Source organism: Pelodiscus sinensis, chromosome 5 (assembly GCF_052426305.1).
Source record: "Pelodiscus sinensis isolate ZL-2025 chromosome 5, ASM5242630v1, whole genome shotgun sequence".
NCBI lineage: Eukaryota > Metazoa > Chordata > Testudines > Trionychidae > Pelodiscus > Pelodiscus sinensis.
In genome coordinates, this window is record NC_143056.1 from 44,744,273 (window position 1) to 44,765,926 (window position 21,654).

General features: G+C 49.4%; 2 protein-coding genes across 6 annotated transcripts in view; one reads left to right on the forward strand and one right to left on the reverse strand.

The window, feature by feature from the left end:
• ABCD4 (ATP binding cassette subfamily D member 4) overlaps positions 1 to 4,513 on the forward strand; it is a 30,760-nt gene extending 26,247 nt beyond the window's left edge. For 4 of the 5 annotated variants that reach the window (XM_089778436.1, XM_089778437.1, XM_075926874.2 and 1 more), the window contains one exon: positions 2,566 to 4,513. In XM_089778436.1, the coding sequence (XP_089634562.1) occupies positions 2,566 to 2,849 (284 nt within the window). In that variant the 3' untranslated portion in view covers positions 2,850 to 4,513. The remainder of the gene's footprint in view (positions 1 to 2,565) is intronic. The other variant, XM_075926877.2, reaches the window with a different exon arrangement.
• On the reverse strand, positions 1,451 to 20,869 carry LOC102447912 (acetyl-coenzyme A synthetase 2-like, mitochondrial). Its single transcript, XM_006117739.5, has 14 exons — positions 20,301 to 20,869; positions 18,397 to 18,493; positions 17,264 to 17,463; positions 16,059 to 16,234; positions 14,065 to 14,217; positions 10,882 to 11,029; positions 9,902 to 10,039; positions 9,567 to 9,659; positions 9,026 to 9,138; positions 8,269 to 8,395; positions 6,598 to 6,725; positions 5,493 to 5,556; positions 4,941 to 5,062; positions 1,451 to 4,795 (listed from the first exon to the last, which is right to left on the reverse strand). Exons 1-14 carry the CDS (start codon positions 20,611 to 20,613, stop codon positions 4,619 to 4,621), a joined length of 2,049 nt encoding a protein of 682 aa, XP_006117801.2. The 5' UTR covers positions 20,614 to 20,869; the 3' UTR covers positions 1,451 to 4,618.
• Positions 20,870 to 21,654: the final 785 nt, after the last annotated feature.

Genomic DNA, 21,654 nt, shown 5'->3' on the forward strand with positions numbered 1-21,654 from the left:
TTAGGGGCTGTTATTGAGAGGAAGATGGTGATGTCCATTGAAGGTAGAATAAGAAGTAATTGGCTAAATCTGTAGCAAGAGATTTATGTTGGTATCAGGAAAACTTAATTAAAAGGTGGGTTAAGCATTGGAATAGGTTACCAAGGGACGCTGTGGAATACCTGTCACTGGAGGCGTTAGATTAGGGATGTTAACCAGGGATGTATTAGTGTAGTCAATTAACCAATAAGCAAAAATGTATAGGTTAATGCTATAGACTATATGCATCCCCCACCAATAATTTTTTTAGCAAGCTGGCCAGCAAGCTTAATCCTGGTTTGCACTGGGTCTGGGACCTACCTCCACTGTGGCTCTGCATTCAGAGTGTATTAGGAGCCAGGAGGGCAGGCAGCCTGGCTCAGTTCCAGCTCGTGCCCCGTCCAGGAGCTCAGCCCCCCCCACCCCAGACAGGGGCTGCTCTCACTCCGCACTGCTGTCTCTGTATCAGAGGCAGCTGTCTCTGTATCAGAGGCAGAAGCTGGTCTGCAAGGGGAGCTGGTTTTTAAACCATCTCCTCTCATGAACCAGCTCCCACCTGGCTCCCCGAGCAGCTGCCTCTGATACAGAGGTGGCAGGGGGCTCCTCCGGAGTGGGGCAGGAGCACACTGGCTGCTAGCCCCGTGCCTGGGGACTATAGAATAGTTCGCTAACAGATAAAAATTCATGAGGTTAATCCACTATTCAATTAACCGATATTTAACATCCTTAATGTTAACTGTTGTTTGTGTAACTGCTGGAAATGTTAGCAGTTACATGTTTACATGCAGGGGGGAGCCAGTACTCCTGCCTATTCCCACCTCCCCCCTTTACTCCTCCCCCCCCCCCCCCCCCCCAGCCTCTGATAGAGGCAGCAGAAGGTGGAAGCCAGCTTTTAAGCCAGATCCCTCTGAGCACTGGCTCCCTTCTGCCCCCACCCACTCTGCTGCCTCTGTGCAGGGGTGGGGGATGGGGCCTGCAAAAGCTGGTACATGCAGAGAGCTGCCCCCCACCTCATCCCCCAACCTAGGGTTGCATGTAGTTGGTAGGATGAACTGATAAGCCCAGGCTTATTGGTGAATCGTGTGACTGACAGTATTTTAGATTAGACAGACAAACATGTGTGGATGTCCTAGGTTTATATGGTCTCGCTTCAGCACAAGGAGCTGGACTAGCTGGCCTCCTGAAGTCGCTTCTACCCTCGCACTTCTGTGATAGGTCCCATTCATCACTTCTGGGTGTTGATTCTGAAACCTAAAAATCCTAATGTATTTGGCAGACGCCTTGTTTGTTGAGCTGGATGTTTCTGCTAACATGAATCACCAGTGGAAATGCTCACAGCACCATCCCCAGTCACCAGCCCTGGTAACTAGTTTCCTCACAACCTCTGCCACCAGCACAGAAATCTTTGCCATATTGAAAACTAAAACTCATGTAGTCTGTAAAATAAATTGAGTTTAATCTCTAACCAAGTACCCCCGGGACTCTAGGACCATAGTATTAATTAAATCCCTTCCTTTTTAATTTAAGTGAAAGAACCACAACATTTCGAGTCTGTTCCATCAGTTTTGTAGCTGAATCCAGAAACCTTGCCAGGGCCAGCTTGTGATGGAGTGAACGGGTCTGAGTTTCTAACTTCCCCAATGTCTCTAGCCCTGGAGGCTTTCTCATAGGGGACGCTACTCTAGATCTCAAGGTATTTGAGGTTTGCCTTTCCTTAAGAAACCTTCAATGATACTGGCATCTGGCTGCGATGGAAGGAGGTACCCATGTGAGCTGCGTCATTTTGGCTGGAGTAGGAGTCTTGTTGGGAAGACCAGGTTTGCCCTTCAGCAGATAGTAGCTTTGTTCACTGCTGGTCCCAGTTCCCAAAGATCCCTGCCCCACTTCTCTGGTACCTTTTGTAGTTTGCCTAAGAGTCCCTCGATGGAGGTTTCAGACTTGACTGCCCCATGCAGCATGTGAGCAAGGGTCTCAGCAATTGCTCATTCCAAAATTCACACCTGTAGGGTAGAGCAGGGCTACTCAACACGTGGTCCGCATGTGGCCCGCAGCCCGTTTGTTTGCGGCCTTCGTTGTGATTTGGGTTTACGGTGTGGTTTGGGTTGATACGTGTTTTAGTAGTTAAATTCCTGGATTGTTGTGAAGCCAAAACAAAAAAGTAGTCAATGTGATGGTCTTCTGTCGCTATGCGGTTTAGTAGTTAAATCCCTGGACTGTCATTGCTCATTAAAAGTGCTGTCATATGGGTGGAAATTGGGTAAATATTGCATTTTAATAATATCAGCAGAACTGACTTAAATGGGGCCTGTGTATGTATAGTTTTGCCTTAATCTTTGTATTCATGCCCGTCAGTGTGAAAGAAGCTATTGGCATATATTTGCATGTATATACAACCACATTTAAGTTGTGGCCCTTGGCATATGCTGAGAGTATCATTGTGGCCCTTGGGGCTTCCAAAGTTGAGTAGTACTTGGGCAGAGATTCCCTGACTGGTTGCAGTCCTCCTGGGTAGTGTCATGTTGATGGGGCTTTCTGCTTTGCTCTCAGTGTTGGATGAAGCCACCAGTGCCTTGACAGAGGAGGTGGAGAATGAGCTATACTGCACCTGTACTCGGCTGGGGATGACACTCATCAGTGTGGGACATCGCACCAGCCTAGAAAAGGTGAGATGGAGAATGGCAGACTTGTGCTCAGCACAGGGGCCTGCAAACTCCTGGACTGCATGTGGAAATGAACTGGGCAAGAAGGGCAGGTGGATGAATGGCAGAGGCATATGTTGTTGGTGGATGGGTGGTGTGAAGCTGGGCAGGGAAGAGGAGAGAGAGCCTTGAGTGTGCAGGGGCCAGATCCTGGGGAGGAAGAGGGTCACCCTTTGAAGCCATGGCACTCAGATGTATGTTACTGATTTAGTTTCACAGCTGGATTTTGAAACTCTCTGGAAGAGGAAGATGGGAACTAACAAGAACGGAAGGAGTGAGGCGGCTCCCAGCCAATGAGGGATGCTGAAAAAAATACTGAGGATTGGGACTGGTTAATTACCCAGCTGCTGCAGAAACTACCTGCTCCACAGGAGATACCTGATCAGTGGAAGTGGAATTGCAGAGCCACCAGAAGCTACTAAGTATGCAGGGAGAAGGGGGTAGTTCTAGATTTTACTGAAGGACCCAGGACTGAGTATTTCCTTTCTGCCTGTTGTCCAAACTGCTTCTGGTGCTGGATGCCACAGAGAGTGAAGGCCTTTGTCCCTCCCAGAGGGAGCTTCTCCCCAAACCATTCCCCTGGCATCTGATCTCCTCTTCCTGCCTGTCGTGGTGGGGGAGTGAAAGGAGCCCGTTTCTTGCTCCTTTGAGAGGGGATAACTTTCACTGGAGTGGGGGAATACCAGGGCGCCAGGAGAAGGCATCAGGTTCTGTGCAAAGGCAGAGCCAGGGCTGCCCACATTTGACTGGAGTGTGATGCTGGCTCAGATCACCACAGGGATCCTGATGATCTGGGTCTGAGACACTGGGACCTGTCTGGATGGATGGGACCCGTGTCTCCTCGTTCTGTTCAGCACGTTGCTGGACCTCACTAGAATCATTTTGCATTAAAATCCAGGGCCTGGTTGCATGGGTTGTGTGGCACCATTCATCAAGCAGCTCAAGTTGGTGCCAGACAGCAGCTGCCTCATCCAGTCACCCTGCACCAGCGCTGGCTTTAGGGGGTGGGCTCTGTGGAGGACTGCCTAAGACATTGGGGCTGGGGGAGGCGTCTGAGTGCTACAAGCTGGTGGGCCTGAACTGCCAATGTTGGGTAAGTGCAAGTGTGGCTGGAGCCCTGGCCAGCTGGGCAGGGTGCGGGCAGTGCTCCCTGGAGCTGCCAGCCTTGCCAGGAAGTGCAAGCAGCAGGGCTTATCCCTGTAGAGCCAGTGGGCCAACCCCTGGGTCCATCCTTCTTGTGGGCATGGAGAGTAACTATGCACCCTCCCTCTCTTCTCCTTCTAGCTGGGCAAGGGTGTTTGGGCTATGGAAGCTCCTGGGCCCAAACTTCTCTCTGTGCAGCCAAGCTGGCATTTGGTCCTTACACCCTGTGCCCTATGCTGCTGCTCTCAAACTCAAAGAAAGGGTGGCAAAAATACAAATTCACTCAGGGTGCCATTTTCCCTAATGCCAGCCCTGTCCTGCATGGACCCCTCCCTTGCCCACATACCCTGTGCTGTGGCAGTGGATTTGGAGCAGCTGCAGGAAAAGCATGGAGGAGTAATGTTCTATGCTGGAGCTGGGAGCTGTGCTGAAGAGAGGCCTCTAATCTGGGGTTAACCAACTTCCACCGTCTGCCTCCTTCCTTGTTATCCAGATGCTTCTATCCTCTTCCTCAGGGAGGAAGCAGGGCTCTCTTCCTCACCCCCTCTGATTTCCTTAGACATAGCCTCATCGCAGAAGAGCTGTCTGCTTTGGCGTTGTAGTCCAAGACTTTTCAGTGCCAGTGTGAAAAATAAAGGTCGATCTCAGCTGAATTACTGGTGCCTGGTGATTTGACTTTTTCTAGGCTCAGTCCCTGATTTGATGTGGGAGAAGGAAGGGGTGAAGAGAGAGGGGAGTGGAGAGTCTCTGCACTCAGGTTACTGGCCCCGTGCCTCCTGCAGAAGGCGCTTGTGCCCCTTGATGATCTCCTCCACGGTCTCATGGTCATCTAAGGTTGTCAGATCTCCAAGTTCATCTGCCTTGTCCTCTACAATCTTCTTCAGGACACGGCGCATGATCTTACCTGACCGGGTCTTGGGTAGCCGCTTTGTGACCTGCGGCAGAAAGGATCAGAGTAAGGGCTGGAGCATTAAGCAGTACTATCTGGGGCTAGGAACATGGGAAAGGGGCATCTGCTGTGCTGTTGGGACAGGGTTGGGGGCATACAGTACGGGCAGGGACAGGCCTGTGGGCTCTTACCTGAATGTATTCAGGGGCTGCGTATTTTGCAATCTTTTTTGAGACCAGCTCCTTGAGTTCATTGCTCAACCTTTCCTGAGAGATGCCCGTGCCCTTCTTCAGCACAATGAACACGTAAGCTCCTGGGAAAAGATGGAGTTACTCATCCATGCCACAAGCCATGGTAACGGGAGCTGTGCAGGGCTAAGCAGTGCAGCTGGCTGAGATGTCGCCTGAAGTACTGTGGGGGCTGAAATGGTGTCTGTGACCTGAGTGAATCTCTGATCAACACTCTTCCCTCATCAAAGCCATTGTACTGCTTCCTGAAGCTGTAACCCTCTCTCCCCCCCCCCATGGTGTAAGGTTACCAGAGGCTTGCAGCCCAAAGCCATGTGGCTCTTGCGGTGACTACTACCCCATTCTGGTGTGTCCCATACATGCTGTGTGTGGTTCCTGCATCTTCACTCCCCTGTACAAGTCAACTATGCAGCCACCCCCCGCCCCACACACACACACACTAGCCCTAGCATCTGAGAGGTACCTTATTGAGATAGCGGAATCAGAGGCCCTCACCTTCTCCTTTGATCTCATGAGGGAATCCAATCACAGCTGACTCTGCCACTGCTCCGTGCCGATTCTGGAACAAAACAGGTCTGTATGTCACATCAGCAGTCCTGACAAGCTGGCTGGAGCCTGTCCTGCCACGCACTAGCCTGGTGCAGTCAGCTGCAAGGCAGAAAGAGATGGGGAGCTCCCAAGGTGGCCTCTGTGCCCTTTTCCTACTTCCCCATACACTACTGTGGCAGGTAAGAGGTCTGATGCCCTGCTTCCCCTTTCAGCTCTGGGCTTACTCCCACAAGACCTCAGTGGGTAGTCCCTATTCACAAGCCCGGGGCACGTCTGCCCCACAGAGCACTCTAATCTCATAACCATGGGGGCCTCCAAGGTTCAGATGATCCCCTACATTTGCAGGATGCGCTGAATCTTTAGGGATCACGTAGCAATAGCCTGAGCCCCAAATTAATCTTTATTGCTCCCTTGTGTGCAAGGTTAGAGCCAGCAAGGAAGGAGGTTAGAACAGCTTAATTGAGATACTGGAGATTAATACGTTGCCATCTAGTCTGATACTGCTGAGGAAAAGTGGAACTTGGCATAGTGCAGCTCTTAGGGTATGTTTAGGCTACATCCCTCTTTCGACAGAGGGATGTAGTTTAGACACACCCTTAGATAGAAGGTAAGGTCTCAGATATGGAGCTGGGGAGCAGCAAGGCATCTGACATGCTCCTAGCTGTCTCCAGCTTGATGGAAATTCGTGCTGGGGAGTCCTTGTGAGAGGCTTCAGCAATCATGGCTGCATGTTGTGATCACTATCCCACCTGGGCAGCATAGAGTTGGTTGGAAATCAGTGTGGGAGCTGTAGTGTTGTGAACTGCCCCTTCTTCCCTATCTGCTCCAGACAGAGCTCCTGTCCCATTCTCTACAGGGCCTCTTGCTGGAGTGGAAAACTCTGGCATGACTGCAAGGTGCTATGTTCACTCACTGTTTCATGGCTGCTTTGTTCAGAGACCCCTGGGTGCCTCCTTGGCTCCTGAAGAGGCTCTCCCCATCTCAGCTTTTTGTACTTGTGCATAAGCTCAGGGTCAAATGTTTGTCACTTCCTTCTTCCCAAGCCTCTTACCACAATGTCTTCCAGCTCAGCAGTGCCCAGCCTGTGCCCGCTGACATTGATGACATCGTCCAGACGCCCTGTGAGCTGGTAATATCCTTGGCTAGTACGATAGGCTCCATCTCCGGTGAAGAAAAATCCTGGGGTGATCAGAATCAGGAGAGCTGCACACTCTTCCCAGTACCTCCATGGCCTAGGTACATTCCTTCCCACATCAAACCACCCCCTAGTATGCTGTGCCCCTCTCCCCAAACTCACCTCAAAGGGACTTCCAGGACCCCAGTAAGCCTCATGGCTTCCTATTAGTTCCTAGCCCTACAGACCAGAGGCATTCCCTGTCCCTCAATTCTGGGGTGCTTTTCTCCCTTGCTGGAGCAGTCCCATTCCCACAAGCCTAGGAGAGCTGCCACAGTATAACCCTCCAGGCTAAGGAGACATTTCTCTTCCCTTCTCTCGTGACTACAGGCACTGACATTATTATGTCTATTACAGAAGTAATTGGTGGTCCCTGCTGTGATCAGGGCCCCATTGTGCTAGATCTGTGGTGAGCAACCTGTGGCCAGAAGGCCTCATGCAGCTCATTGGGGTTCTACATGTGGCCCATGAGTTGGTTGGGTTTTTGTTTTTGTTTTTTACAGTTGTCAATGCACAGGGTTGCCAGATTCTGTAAGTTTTTGTCCATGTCTTTTTTTCCCCTGACAAGTGACACCCACACAAAGCAAAGGCATGTGAAGAGTATGGATGTTAAAGACTAGTTGACCAGTTGACTATCCGATTAGCAATGCTTATCGGATAGTTAGTTGACCCTTCCCCCCCCCCCCCATGCTACCTCTATCAGAGGCAGCAAAGTGGCCAGGGGGGAGAGGGAATACTTCAAAGGGTAGCGCTGTCCTTTTGAATGTCACCTTGGCATTTCAAAGGGGCAGCGCTCATAGCTGATCCCGGGGCAGCGCTGCACATCTGATCCCTAGCTCAGCTGTGTGGCGCTGCCCCTTTGAAACGCCGAGGTGATGTTTCAAAGCGGCAGCGTCACCTCGAGCCCAGGGTCAGCTCCTGCTGGGGCTCTTGTACATTTCAAAGGAGGAATGCTGAAGTGCCTGTTGAGTAGCCAATGGAAATTCCATCAACTACTCTAGTCAACCGCATTTTAACATCCTTAGTGAAGAGAGGTGTGTGCTGATTGCTCACAACAGTGAAAGCCATGTACTCCCTCTGCACTCACTCAAAGTGCTGCCACGTTCAATTGTCACACCCCACAAATTCTAGGTACGCAAGCAAAACTACTCTATCACAGGAAACCATCTTGCAGCTTGCTGAGTTGAGGGGGCCGCTCATGCAGCCCACTCACTAGCCTAGGTTGTGTGTGTCAGTGCTGGATGCTGTATATACATAGTAAGCTCCTGACCCTGAGCCAAGGAGCTTATGCTCCAAACAGATGAGACAGGAGAAGGAAGGAAAGAAGGAAGTGCTATCTTTATAAAGTGCTGTTTTATAAATGGGGAACTGTGAGGTGCAGAGAACTGAAGTAATTTATCCAAAGTGTTCCTGTGAGTTTGTGTTAGAGCCAGGAATTTAATCCAGATCTCCCGTGTTCCATTAACCATACATGTGGCTCTGGAAGTACGCAGTCTCCAATCAGTGATCAGTTGTTTATCTTCCTTTGTCCTTCCCTGCAGATCATACCTGGGTAAGGCATCAAGTAGGTCTCCAGAAATCTCTTGTGGTCATTGTAAATGGTCCGTGCCATTCCTGGCCAGGCTTGAGAGATGCAGAGGGCTCCAGAGACATTGTTCTCTGTTAGGACATTTCCCTGGAAAATAATACCCTTTGTCATGGCTGGGACTGAGGGACTCCAGACTTGGTCTAGTTCTATTGGCCACATCCTTCTGACTAGAAAAGACATGGAGAGCCGTGGGGCAGGATCCAGTTCACACATCAGCTGATATAGCTTATTCTGCTGCTTAACATCTGGGATTGGTCCACTGCATCTGAGAGAAGCCAGTTCTCACCAAGGCCCAGCCTGATCTGTGTCCTTCTCCAGATCTGCTTCCCTTAGTGCATTGCAGGCTCCCTGAGCACTGGCATGTAGCCACAGCTTTGGCTGTAAGTCTAGCATGGCTTCCATTCAGTTACTGAGGAGCTGGAGCCCTGTCCCAGAAAAACCCTTTGTAGCATTTCTGAGGCGTGCCTCTGAGCTCCCCTCAGGACAGAGCGCTGTAGTGAACAGTGCAGGAGCACAGGCTGAGATGGCACGAGGTTACTACCAGCTCCCTTGTCACAGTTCCTCAAAACAGGAGGATCCGTAGGGAGTTGGGCAAGATCTTGGGGGCAGAGGTGGGATGCAACTTCCAGGTCCTCTCCTTCCAGCTCCTCTACTACTGGAGGGGACAGCATGGGAACATGGGCTAAGAGAACCTCTGGAATCATGTTTGTAAATTACCTTGTCATCCAGGAGGGCGGGGCTGATCCCAAAGAGCGGTCTCATGGCCATGCCTGCAAGAATCTCGTCTCCGGGGCTGGAGGGACGGGGAGAGATACAGATGCCGCCTGTTTCTGAGACAAATGAAATGGTGACACCCATGAAATGAAACCAAAGTGAAAGCCATGGACCACTGCTATGAAATCCATCTTCCCCCTAAGCCTTGCTTGGTTACTGGTGCTGTGGTGGTGAGGGGATGCTGCTGCTTCTATGCCCAGGCAGGGGTACCTGTAGGCAAGGCTCTCTGCTGTCTGGAAGTGGCTGGAAAAGATTAACGGGGGATGAAAAGTCTTGCTCATCTAGGCCAGTGCTGGGCTGCACACAACAGCCTATTCTCCAGGCTAATTTTAAATCCTGTCCTGTGGTGGGTCCAAGAGACTCCCTGGTAATGTCTAAATAATAATTACCCCAGATGGGCATTATGCCTCCTAAGATGGGGAGATGCCTGGGGAACTGCTTGGGGGCCTGGAATGGGAGGCGAGGGGTCGTCTTTGCTTCTTACCAGTTTGCCACCATGTGTCAACTACTGGGCACCGTGCATCACCAACCACGTTGAAGTACCACTCCCATGCTTCTGTGTTGATGGGCTCTCCCACTGCAAGGGGATAGGTAGATAAATTGTGCTTTAAGGGCCAATTCAGAAAAATCTCGCCTTTTCTGCCTTCCAGTATCTTGACTTCATCAAGGTTATGGATCCGAGCCAACCACTAGACTGTCTCCTTGGTGGTGTATTCTCTCACTGTGAGGTATTGAACCAACAAACACCTCTAATCCAGCCCACTATTAAATGGAATGAGTGATGGTGTGGTCAGCCCATAACCATCAGCTGGTACCAACCTGATCCAAGGATCTTGAGGGAAGATCGGTCGTATCTCTTTACCCACTCATCCCCGTATCTCAGCAGCAGGCGAATTGCTGTGGGTGCTCCATAGAACTGATTAATTCGTAATCTCTCCACTGTTTCCCAGTAGCGCCCTAGAATGGGAAGTTGGGCCAGTTACCTCTAGAATTAGCTCATCCATCCTAAGCCCTTGTTAAGGTTAACCAGTGGGGCTGGAGCAGTTCCCTGCCTGCCACCGGCAGGTGGCTGCCCCAACCCCTACAGGAGGGCCTGCTGCAGACAGACAGCTCCAGGCAGGGGTTGCTCTGGTCAGGCTGGAGCAGCCTCTGCCTTCAGGGAGCTGGTGTTCCACCCCCTCTGCTCACTCCCCCTTTAATTGGTTAACCAGTTAAACAATATGTTTTACTTTACCAGCTAGCCAATTAAACAGGGTTTTACATCCCTAATCCAGCCTGATTTCAGTAGTCACCTTGCTTTCATACCCCTGCTATAACAGTGCCATGGCAATCTCAGCCAGACCAAACTAGCTCAGGGTAAACCCCATGGGAAGCAATGGCCCTTTCCTTCCTTGAGAGCCATCTCCACAGCTCTCTGCTGCAGGGAAGAGCATAGCTAGCATCCCCCTCAGGACCCTGGCTCGTGGAGGGGACTCCTCAAACATGGAGCACAGGAGAGACTTGCTCTTCTTACTGCTCCACCTATGAATAAGATGTTTCCCTACCACCTCCCCTGAGGAATTCAGTCTGTTCTTCAGCTCCACTAAGGCACTCAGCTCATGTCATGATGGAAGGAGTCCAAAGTTGCTTCCCTGCATACCAGAGATTTCAGAGCAGGGTTACATTCATACTTTCACAATCACTTGTTACAGTTCTGGCAGAATGGCTGCTGAGCATTTTTGAAGAATCCTTGATTCTCCCATCCTGACCGCTTCTTCCGCTTGCCCATCCCTTCTCTTCTGAACCTCCATATTACTTACCAGGATTAGGGTACACTGGAGTACTCTCAAAAAGGACTGTGGTACCTCCATTGCACAGAGGCCCATATACCACGTAACTGTGCCCTGTGATCCAACCAATATCTGCCACACAGCCAAAGATGTCCCCATCGTGGTAATCAAACACGTACTGCAAAAAAAAAAAAGCAAGAGTTGTAGCTGTATCCCAAAAAAGCTCTGCCACATCCAAGGAATGTGTCCACTTTTTCAGAACAGTTTCCGAAAAAGCGGACGCGTTCTTTCGGAATCCCCGTATTCCTCATTGTATGAAGAATAAGGGATGTGCCAAAAGAGGTTGTTTTTCCAAAATGTGGCCCTGTGTAGACAGGCCAAATTTTGGAAAATCCTCTTTAAAAAAAAAGTGGAAAAAGATACACAAATTGCAGTTTGCATATCTTTTTCAGATATAACTCTGCAGTCTAGACATAGCCAGAGTTCAGACGGTGCTATTTTTCCCATCCTCCCATTTCATTGAATGCCATGCTGGAGTAGGAGGGAGGACAAACTATCCTAGAGTAACTGGAGAGCAGAGTGAAACATCTATTTTACTTGGGCCTGGCTCCTCTTAATCCATTTCCCGTGTATTTAACACCAAGCAAGTTTCCTAGTAAAACGTCTCTTGGAAGCCCTTTGTTTCTTAGCCATTGCTATGAGACCTTCCATTTTCAACAATATTTTAAAAGCCTCTTGTCCCTTAGCTGCCATTAGATTTGCTGTAGCAGTGCTCCAGCAGCTCCCCGCAAAGTGGGCCCCACTGACAGGAGGCTGACAGATGAGGATTCCAGGGGTGAGAGAAGTATTGGAGTGTTTGTAATGGAAACTTGCTGTCCTCTGTGCTAATGTCTGTTTAAAGTAACAGTATTAAAACAGCAGCAGCTTGCCGAACCCATCTGGGAAAAACTAGTAGGAATTCATTCCAGCTCTGGCCAGGCTTTCCAGAGCTGCTGGAGCTTACGTGGCCATGTGCTGGAATCAGACAAAGATGCCTGCTTCCCACATTCCAGTCCTGGGACAACATCCCCTGCTTTCGCTTTCCATCCTCGTGAGCTGCTCCAGTATTGCCAGTCAGTAGCTACACAGAGTCCAGTGGCCAACAGGACAACTGCACTAACCCTGGGGTCTAGTGAGGGTTAAACACATTGCTTTGCTCTGTGTGAAATCACAGGCTCCTTTATTTCCACATGTTCCTCCCCAAGCACACAGGGTATTTCAGAATTAAATTACCAGCTCTGGCTTCACAGGAACATTGGAGGCAACAAAGCCAGGACTAGAGCCCTCTGGCACAAGGGCCGGGTGGCAGTGTAAAGGGCCCTGGAACAAGTACAGGTGGAGAGCTTGCCCCTGGCTAAAAAGCACAAGATGAGGTGTTTAGAAAGGGGCTTGTCTCATGAGAAGCCAGAAGGGTGGCGTTTGGAAGCACTTTGTTTAGTGAGCTGTCCCAAGCAATGGGCCTTTCCCCAATTCCTATGGGGGACTCTTCTGCAGTCCAGTCCTGCGCTGTCTAGGAACACAAGAGTGGCTCACCATGTAAGCTCCCAGCAGCTTTGGCTCCTGCTCTTTCACATCTATACAACAAAAACCCAACCCCACAGCAGTGATTCTCAGCTCCTCGCTCTGCAGGTACACGGTGCTCATGCTACAGCACTAGAAATAGCCGGACAGACATTCTCACTTAGGCTCTGAAGTCCAGGGAAAAGGGTGGGCCTCAGAGCCTGCATGGGAATCTCTACATAGATAGTTTTAGTGGCATAGCATAAGCCTGACTCTGTACTCCTCTGAGACTTGCTGCTGTGGGGTGAGGGGTAGGGAAGTTCCCCAACTGAAGATGCACCTTCAGAGGGCTCACCTACAGACACTCTAATGACAGGACTTAAATTCAGGACATAGCTGTCTGTTTTAGGGGCTTCCTCTTCCCAAAGCTACCTCTGCTCCACTGAGTTATGGATCCTACTCTGCTGTTAGTGCTCTATGGGCTCTCTTGAGGAGAAGGGCTAAATTGCTGGCTAAACAGCAACAGAGCTTATGCACAGAAGGAAAAGGCTGGGAGTATGTCTGGACAATAGCTGCCATTTCCTTTTTCTCCATCAACTGGGCTAAAGTGACGGGTAGTCTGAGCAATGCTTTTCTCTGAGGGTGGAACTCTCTCCCTGAACTGATTGGCTTTACCAAATACATTGTCTTTGTTTTGTTAATAAAATCACCTTTTTAAGACTATGATCTGATTCCTGTGTCCTTGAAAGCAGGAGGTTCTGAGTGTACATACCTGAGACTGAAGGTCTGCTATTAAGAAATTACAGTTTGTTTTCAGGCTCCAGCCTGAAGAAGGATTAAAGAGCTTGGGATTACCCCACAGGAAGAAATTCCCAAGTGCGTCTTCCTGGGTTCTCCCCAAAATTATTATTATTATTTATTATTATGTATTATTATTGCATTTGGATGGTGGCAGTGTATCAACCAAGATCAGGGCATCTGTGACCTTGGGGAGTTTTTAAGCAGAAGCCTATAATGGCAGGATATTTTTAAGATCTCTTACAGGTCCCCACTCTCTGCACTAAAAGTACCAGAGTGGGGAACAGCCTTGACAGACCGTCTCTTCCTGAATGCTAGAGCAGCGCCCAGCACAACATGGCACCCAGGTCTACCTGGGACCTCTGGTTGTTACTGTAAGGCTATGTCTACACTGAAATCTTTTTCTGGAAAAAGATACACGACCTGCAATTTGGGTACCTTTTTCCGCTTTTTTTTTTTTAAAGAGACTTTTCTGACACTTGGCCCATCTACACAGGGCGAAATGTGGGAAAAAACCTCCTCTTTCAGAAGAGCCCTTAGTCCTTATAAAAAGAGGAACACAGGGCTTCCAAAAGACCATGCCCCCTTTTCCGAAACTGTTCCGAAAAAGCAGACACGTTCCCTAGAAAAACTCTGTAGTGTAGACATAGCCTAAGTAATGAATAACTGACTGTTCTAGCACATGCACTGGGCCCTCTGTTGCCTGTCCTGTCCTGCTCCATTCCTGGTAACCATCTTGCCCACCAACAGCTGGACCCCCTAATAACAGATTGTGCTTTAGCTTAGGTGGTAGAGATGTAGTCTTGGCATCAGGAGGTTGGCAGTTCTGCTGCTTCTATGCCTTTACCAGAAAGTTCTGTGACTAGGTCTTTTTACCTTGTGGGTGATGGCTGTGTACAGCAGGTATCCAGCCTGTGAATGGACCAGCCCTTTGGGTTTGCCAGTACTGCCAGATGTGTAGAGAAGGAACAGCAAGTCTTCACTCTCCATGACTGCTGGCTCACAATATACATCCTCTTTCATCATTTCCTGTGACACAAATCAGAGAAATTCTCACACTGGGCACTCCATGGAGCTCCAGGATCTCCTCACAGCCCCCGGATTTTCCTCCGTTCTTCCCACTCTCTGACCTCACATTTCACTAGTCATGTACTAAAACCAGGGGATTATTCCTCCGCTGCCCAATGATGAGCCAACACTGCCTGAACAGCATTGTGGAGGCCAGGACAACTCTCTAGCAAACCAGATCCTAATCACTCTCCACACCTTTAGGCTCTTGAATTCTACATGTCTCAAGTCCATCCCTTTCTCTGCTTCCTCATGGCTAAAGCCTTGGCCAATTCTCTTTTGGCTGCTACAGCCTCTGCCTCTTTGGCTTCACCACTTCCCCCCCCTGATTCTCACCAGTACATACCTGTATCGTTGCTGCCACTGTGGCTATGCCACCCACTTCTCTTCACACCTGCAATGACTTTCTTTCACCAGCTACATCCGGTTTACATTTATTTTCCTCGGCCCCAAGATCCTACAGAAAGCTGTGCATCAACACCTCAGCTCTCATTTCCACCCATGCTCCTCTATTTCCTTAGTCTCCAGGTCTTATCTTTGCATCTTCCTCTAGGCTGTCCTTAGGCTTTGAATTTCTTCCCACTCCCAGACTCACACCTCTCTTCAGTCAGCTGGCTTCTTAAAATGCAGAATTACAAGCGACCATCAAAATGGCACCAGTTTTTATTGCTTCTCTGTTGCCAGATCCAGTGTTCTGTGTTCAAGTAAACTGATGGTTTCTCTTTCCCATGCTGGCACCACAAGCTCTCCCTCGGTTCTGAGAGTCAAGCACTTTCTGGTTCAGTCATCATCACTAGTAATAAGATTCTGCAGTTGGGGCATATTTAAATTCTCTGCTGATGTGCTGTCCCAGGTCTCTCTCCCAGGGCTGTGGGCTCTGCGGAGCCAGCAGGTGTACAAAGCTGTAATAAGAGCTTTAGAGCCTATGTGGTCTGGGAGCCAGCAGCCCCTCTGCCTGTGATGGGCCACAGGTGAGGGGTTGCTCCTGGGTAACAGTTACCCGGTAAGCATCACCTGTAATGGTTAACCCATGTACATCCCTAGTCCTGGTGGCTTCCAGGAAAAGGCCGCCAGGTCTCTGTAACCCTAGGCACATGCTAGCTTTATGCTCACAGGCACTGCCCCCACTGCTCCCTCTGGTCAGTTTCCGGCCACTGAGTGCTTCGGTGCTGGCACTATGACTGGGGGCAACGTGCAGAGCCTTCCTGTGCCTGGGGAGGGGGAGGAGCGCATGGATCTAGTGGTCACTTCTGGAAGCTGCATGGAGCCAGGGTAGGTAGGAAGCCCCAGACCCCTGCTATGCCACCAACTGGACTTGTACTGGCCTGGTCAGCAGCCACCAGGCTCTGTTTTCATCTGGATGTTCTGGTCAAAACCCAGATGACTGGCAACCCTAGCTGTGGGCCCCATCCAGATTGAAATGGCAGGGGTACTGCAGGCCAGGAATGAGGTGTACAAAGTTGTGTGGGGAGCCTAGGGCGGGAATAGGAGGGAGTACTCCAGAGCAGGTCTGAGGCACATGGGCAGATAGTTTGCAAGGTCTTGCCAGACTATTGTAGGCTCTAGTTAGTACTGTCACTCCCTGATGCTACACAGAGAATACAGTGTGTTCAAGAGCTCCCGTCTTTAACTCATTCATTCATTCTGGAGAGCAGGGCAGCTGCTGTTGGGAAGGTTCCTGGCCTGGGTCAGACTATGACACTGTTACTCCCAGAATAATGTTCCCTGTGCATCTAAATGCAAACAGAGTCCTTTGGGCTGCTCTGGGGGGAAGCTGGTGGTGGCTCCACATAACATCTCACCTCCTCCAGTGGCACATCCAGTTCTGACATGGGAACTTTCTGATCAGTCCGCTTGGAAACCAGAACTCGCTTCACTAGCGGGCACACACGCACAGCCTGGTCCACTGTCTGCTTCAGCTCAGTAACCTTCCCCCCTCTCAGGCCCTGGTTCACAGTGATCACAGTTTCTGACTGGGCTGAAGAAGACAAAAGAGAAGAAAATGAACAGCCAGCTGCCCCTCTCTCCTCTTGCCATCCACCATCATTACCATGAAACCTAGCCCCCCTGGTTCTACACACACATGTAACTCTTCCCTGCAGCACGTGCCTTTTCCCTCTCCTTGCTCCTCCCGTCTCTTGCTTTCAAGGCCTCTCTTTAAAATAAGTGCAGCAGTTTTAAATTCTTTCTTTCCCATTGCGGTGGAAATTCACCCATTAATTCACGTACAACCTGATGAGAGGCAGCACTGCAGGCCTTTTCTCTCTTTGATGGGGCAGAGAACTCAAGCCCCACATCTGACAGACCCTGCTGCTCTAGAAGCTTATTTTTAAAATACTGAGTTTGATGATGCCAGGCCGAGCCTCCATTGGACTGGAAGAGGCTTCTAGTGAGAGCTAGTGAATAGCCTTGCCACAGGGCAGGCCCTCTACTGGGATATTTAGTCCTCCCTGCCCTGCATCATCGTAGCAGGATTCCTTAACCATGGCTGATAGGGTTTGTTTCTTCTTAAAGAGCCGCGCTGATGAGCAGGATTCCAGCATCAGCCCTTGGCAGCATGTGAACGTTAGAACCCGAACTTCTCTGAACCCGAACTTCCCCTGTTGCATCTTATGCCCCTTCCTTCCAGGCCTGCTCTTGGTAACCAGTGCAAATGAGTGAACCCTGTTCACCTCACTCAGCTGACTGACCAGCTGCAGCTTTTATTTTCCAGGGCTTTGGAAGCTACAGTTTGTGGGAAGTTGTGGTGATGTTCTTGTGTGACCTAAGCATGTGACCTAGAGCCTGCACGTTTCCTCCATTTCCTGAGCCCACTCTCTTCTCCTTGGCTGGAGGAGTAAGAACACTGGGGCAGGAAGAGTTTGCTAGGAAACTTCAGGCACAATCACCACATTCTCAGCCCCACTGGTCACTGAAGCTGACCGGGGATGATACTGTTCTCCAAAAGGGTGGGATGAAGGGACAGTGCTTGCACAGCGCACCTATCAGTTGTGAAGAAGGCTCTTACCATCTCGGATTCTGTCAGCTAGAGCCTCAGCGCTGAATCCAGCAAATACCACAGTGTGTATGGCTCCTATTCGGGCACAGGCTAGCATGCTTGCCACAGCCATAGGGCACGGGGGCATGTAGATGGTGACCCGGTCACCTCTTTTCACTCCCTGTCGTTTCAAGGTGTTTCCCAGGCGGCAGGTCAACTCAAGTAATTCTCTGTCCAAAGAAACCAGCTTGAAATTAGAAGCTCTCCTATCCCAGAAGCCCCTCTGAACTGAGACAGATAGGGCTGGCTTCCCTTCCCTCCCCTTCTGGGAGCCCTACAGAGCTGGAGATGAATGACTCTGGTTCCTTCATTAAATAAGTAACCATACAGACTACGCTTATTAAGTTTGCAGATGATACCAAGCTTGTAGGGGTTGCAACTGCTTTGGAGGATAGAGTCATAATTCAAAATGATCTGGACAAATTGGAGAAATGCTCTGAGGTAAACAGGATGAAGTTAAATAAAGACAAAATGCAAAGTACTCCACTTAGGATGGAACAATCAGTTTCACACATACAGAATGGGAAGCTTCTGTCTGGGAAGGAGTACGGCAGAAAGGGATCTAGGGGTTATAGTGGACCACAAGCTAAACATGAGTCAACAGTGTGACTCTGTTGCAAAAAACAGCAACATGATTCTAGGATGCATTAACAGGTGTGTTCTGAGCAAGACACGAGAAGTCATTCTTCCGCTCTCCTCTGTGCTGATTAGGCCTCAGCTGCAGTATTGTGTCCAGTTCTGGGTGCCATATTTCAAGAAAGATGTGGAGAAATTGGAGGCTGTCCAGAGAAGAGCAACAAGAATGATTAAAGGGCTAGAGAACATGACCTATGAAGGAAGGGTGGTTAAACAGTGGAATAAATTGCCTAGGGAGGTTGTGGAATCTCCATCTCTAGAGATATTTAAGAATAGGTTAGATAAATCTCTATCAGGAATGGTCTAGACAGTACTGGGTCCTGCCATGAGGGCAGGGGACTGGTCTCGATGACCTCTCGAGGTCCCTTCCAGTCCTAGTATTCTATGATTCTATGATACCAGCCCTCTGTGCTTGGTTCTCCTGCTCAGAAGCCCTTGATGGGGTAAGTACAGAAGTAAGTACTGACCTGTATGTAATCCGGACTTCTTTCCCAGGTTCATCTTTCTCCCAGATCAGGGCCACTTTGTTTGGAGCTGTGTGGACATGTCGGTCCAGACAATTCACTGGAGGAGAAGATTGACTGTCATTACAGGGTCAGCTATTTTCAATTCTAGTAAAGCCAGTGCTAGCAACTAGTTCCTGAATACAATCAGGGTGGCTACATTGTGATTTTGACTGTTATTCAACCCATTAAACAGCAACCCATTGCTAGCACCAGCCATCAGGTCAGAAGCACCACCCCCATCCCATTCCCACTCCCACTCCTTCATCCCAGCCACATCCATGACCATCCTCATCCTTACTTGCAATCTGCAAATGCCCCCTAAGTAACTGTAAGAGCCCTCTGTGCCTCATACATATTAACTGTCATTTTTCAGCCACCCTGGGTGGTGAGTAAGCAATCCACAAAGAACACTTCACCCACAACTGAAACACAGCTGCCTGTGTAGTGGAATGGGGCAGCCATCAAATAGTGACAGTAGCATTCCATGAGACAGTTTGGGACAGGAAGTAAGGAACTCTGCAAGAAGGAAAATAGGGGAGCAGAATGCAACCACCTTACATGGAGTAGGGTCAGAACTCTGGGGGTACGTAGAGCTCTGTGGGATGTTTCATGACCACAAGCACTCAAGACCTTGGTGTTAAGTATTAGCTGCAAATAGGTTCCTTTGACAGCACTAGCCTTTCAGTGTTGCCGACGCTTGTTTTATTGGGAGTCTCACTACATATGTTGCTTGCAGCAGATCGCCAAATCTCCAATATGTGAGACTTTCATTTTAAAAAAACATGTCTCTCCCTCATGGTCCCAGAAGGCAAATAAAAAAACACCCCAAATCTTATTATTTTTAGTGCTGACCAGACCCAATGCCACTCAGCTTGTGAGAGCAGCTTGGCTCACAGCACATGGTGCTTCAGGGGATAGCCAAGTTAGTCTGTTACAGAAAAAAACAACAAATCATCTGTAGCACTTTACAGACTAACAAAATATGTAGATGATATCATGAGCTTTCGTGGGCACAGCCCACTTCTTCAGATGACCGGAGTTATGAGTAGGGGATATGAAAACTTGAAATAAATAGGAGAGGGGAAGGAGAGGGAGGAGAAAAAGCAAAAAGAAAAAAAGGAAGGGGAAGGGGTGAGACAGGGCATCATTAAGTATCCGAGGGATGGGTACTTGAACCTAAGCAGATCAAAGTAAATAGATAGATGCTAAGACAGGAAGGATTCCAGCCAGACTCTCACATGCTAATGAAAAATACAGGACCAGCTACACCAGACTAACACAGCTATATTTCTATCACTATTCTACATGCTAATGAGACTCACTCACTTCCCTCCAACCAATCTCATTTGTACACACCTCCCATATACCCCCTTGCACAGCCAATCTGAATGTTCCTGGCAGGCGTCCTCTGGTTGAGCTTATGCGATCTGAAACAGTTGGTTTGATTGGCACTGTAGCACACCCCAGGCTTGTGTGTGAGGAGAACAAGATTGGGAGCAAACACACCAGGGAAAGTGGGGCTCAACATCCATATGCAATCTCATGCTCACACCCTCGCTCTCTGACACACTCTCATCACTTTCTTCCCTTGCCCTCCTCTCCCTTTGATGTCTGTTCCTCTGAGTATTCCTCTCCTGGCTTAGATTTCCATGTGCAGGGAAAGACAGACCAGTGCACTTCCAAGAAAGTGTCTAAAAACAGAAAGCTGACTCTTGCTGCTATAGAACCTCCCCACTAGTGCCTTCCCGCGAATAGATTTACAAGGCTGAAAAGGCTCCATCCTGAAGATGGTGGGACTAGTCAAATTCCCCAAGAGGACAAAGAACAGGGGGGCAGGAGAGAGGGGAATCTGGTTTCCTGCTTACCTGCTACATTCAGTTGTCCTCCCAGGAACCAAGACACCCGGCCCTGCTGTAGGTTACAGTCTTGGACAGAGTGAAAAGGATTAATCCATATGAGTCGGTTTCTTCCTAGAGCGCCCCAGAATGCATCCACCTGCTCCACCGATGCTTTGTACAGCCCATGGTGGTCCCTTGATCCAGGGAATGCTACAGCTTCTGGCATATATGCAGTCAGGGGCCCTCCACTCCAAGCTCTAGATAGTCCAGAAGAGAAGGGTTCTTTAGAGGACTGACAGAAGATTTTTAGGCAACAAATTCTGGGAAGCAGCCAGGCCATAATCCAGGGTTGCAATTGCAAGCAAGATCCCCAACTCTGCAACAAGGAGGAAATCTTCAGAAATCCACTCTTCTTTTCTAGGAATAAACCCCAGGCTAAGTGCTTTCACTCTGCCCTGGAGCTATGACTTTGACTGAGAGGGAGTGGAGTGTTAGCTGGGTCTCCCGCTGTCCATCAGATTATAAATCTGCACTCAACCAGCGAGCTCACAAGTTGCCCTGTCTCTTCCTGGCCCGCAATCTCTCTCTCTCTCTCTCTCTCTCTCTCTCTCTCACTCTGTGAAGGAAATTCAATCCCTTTTAAGGGAGGAGAGGGGGTGGGCTGTAGGAATGTTTGACTGGAATAACCTTCATGCTAATCTGAATTCTGAGGACTGCCTCTTGCACTGAAAACCAAACTGGCTGGTGCTTGTAGTCTCAGCCAGAGCGATCTAGGCTGGCCTATGTCACTTAACAGTTTCCCTTTGTCCTGTTGCTAACCTGCCCTTGCTTAGAAGTTGAATGCAGCAGGTTACCCACTAGCTTGCTCTGGCCTCTGCTAAGTCTCTTGCCTATGTGCTCCGCTTGGATTTTTCTCCCAATCTCACTCTGTGCTTTCCCCTGGCATGCTGCCCACAGTTCCTGGAATTATTTCTATTCCTTTATGTTCCAAAATGGCTCAGTCAGAATCCTGCTAAAATTGCTCTTCCAAAGTCTGTCAGACACAGTCTCCCACAGACCTATGAGTCTATGAAAACTCTTTGCTGACTGAGATCACGCCTTCAGCTGGTTTCCCAAGGTGGTATACATACACAGTTTATACATTCTTTGGTGCAGGGACCGTGACTTCCTCTTTATTGTCAATGCTAGCTATACCTTACCACAGAGTGCACAGAGTTTTAGTGGTGTCTGTAAAAATGAGATATTAATCCGAAGGGACTTCTCGTCTAAAGCTGGACTGAAGAGACACAGCCAGATTCTAATCTGCACCACCCTGGAGATGCAACCCCAAGGACTAGGCAAAAGTGGCTTCAGGCACAGCTCCTGGAGTGTTTTGCAGCAG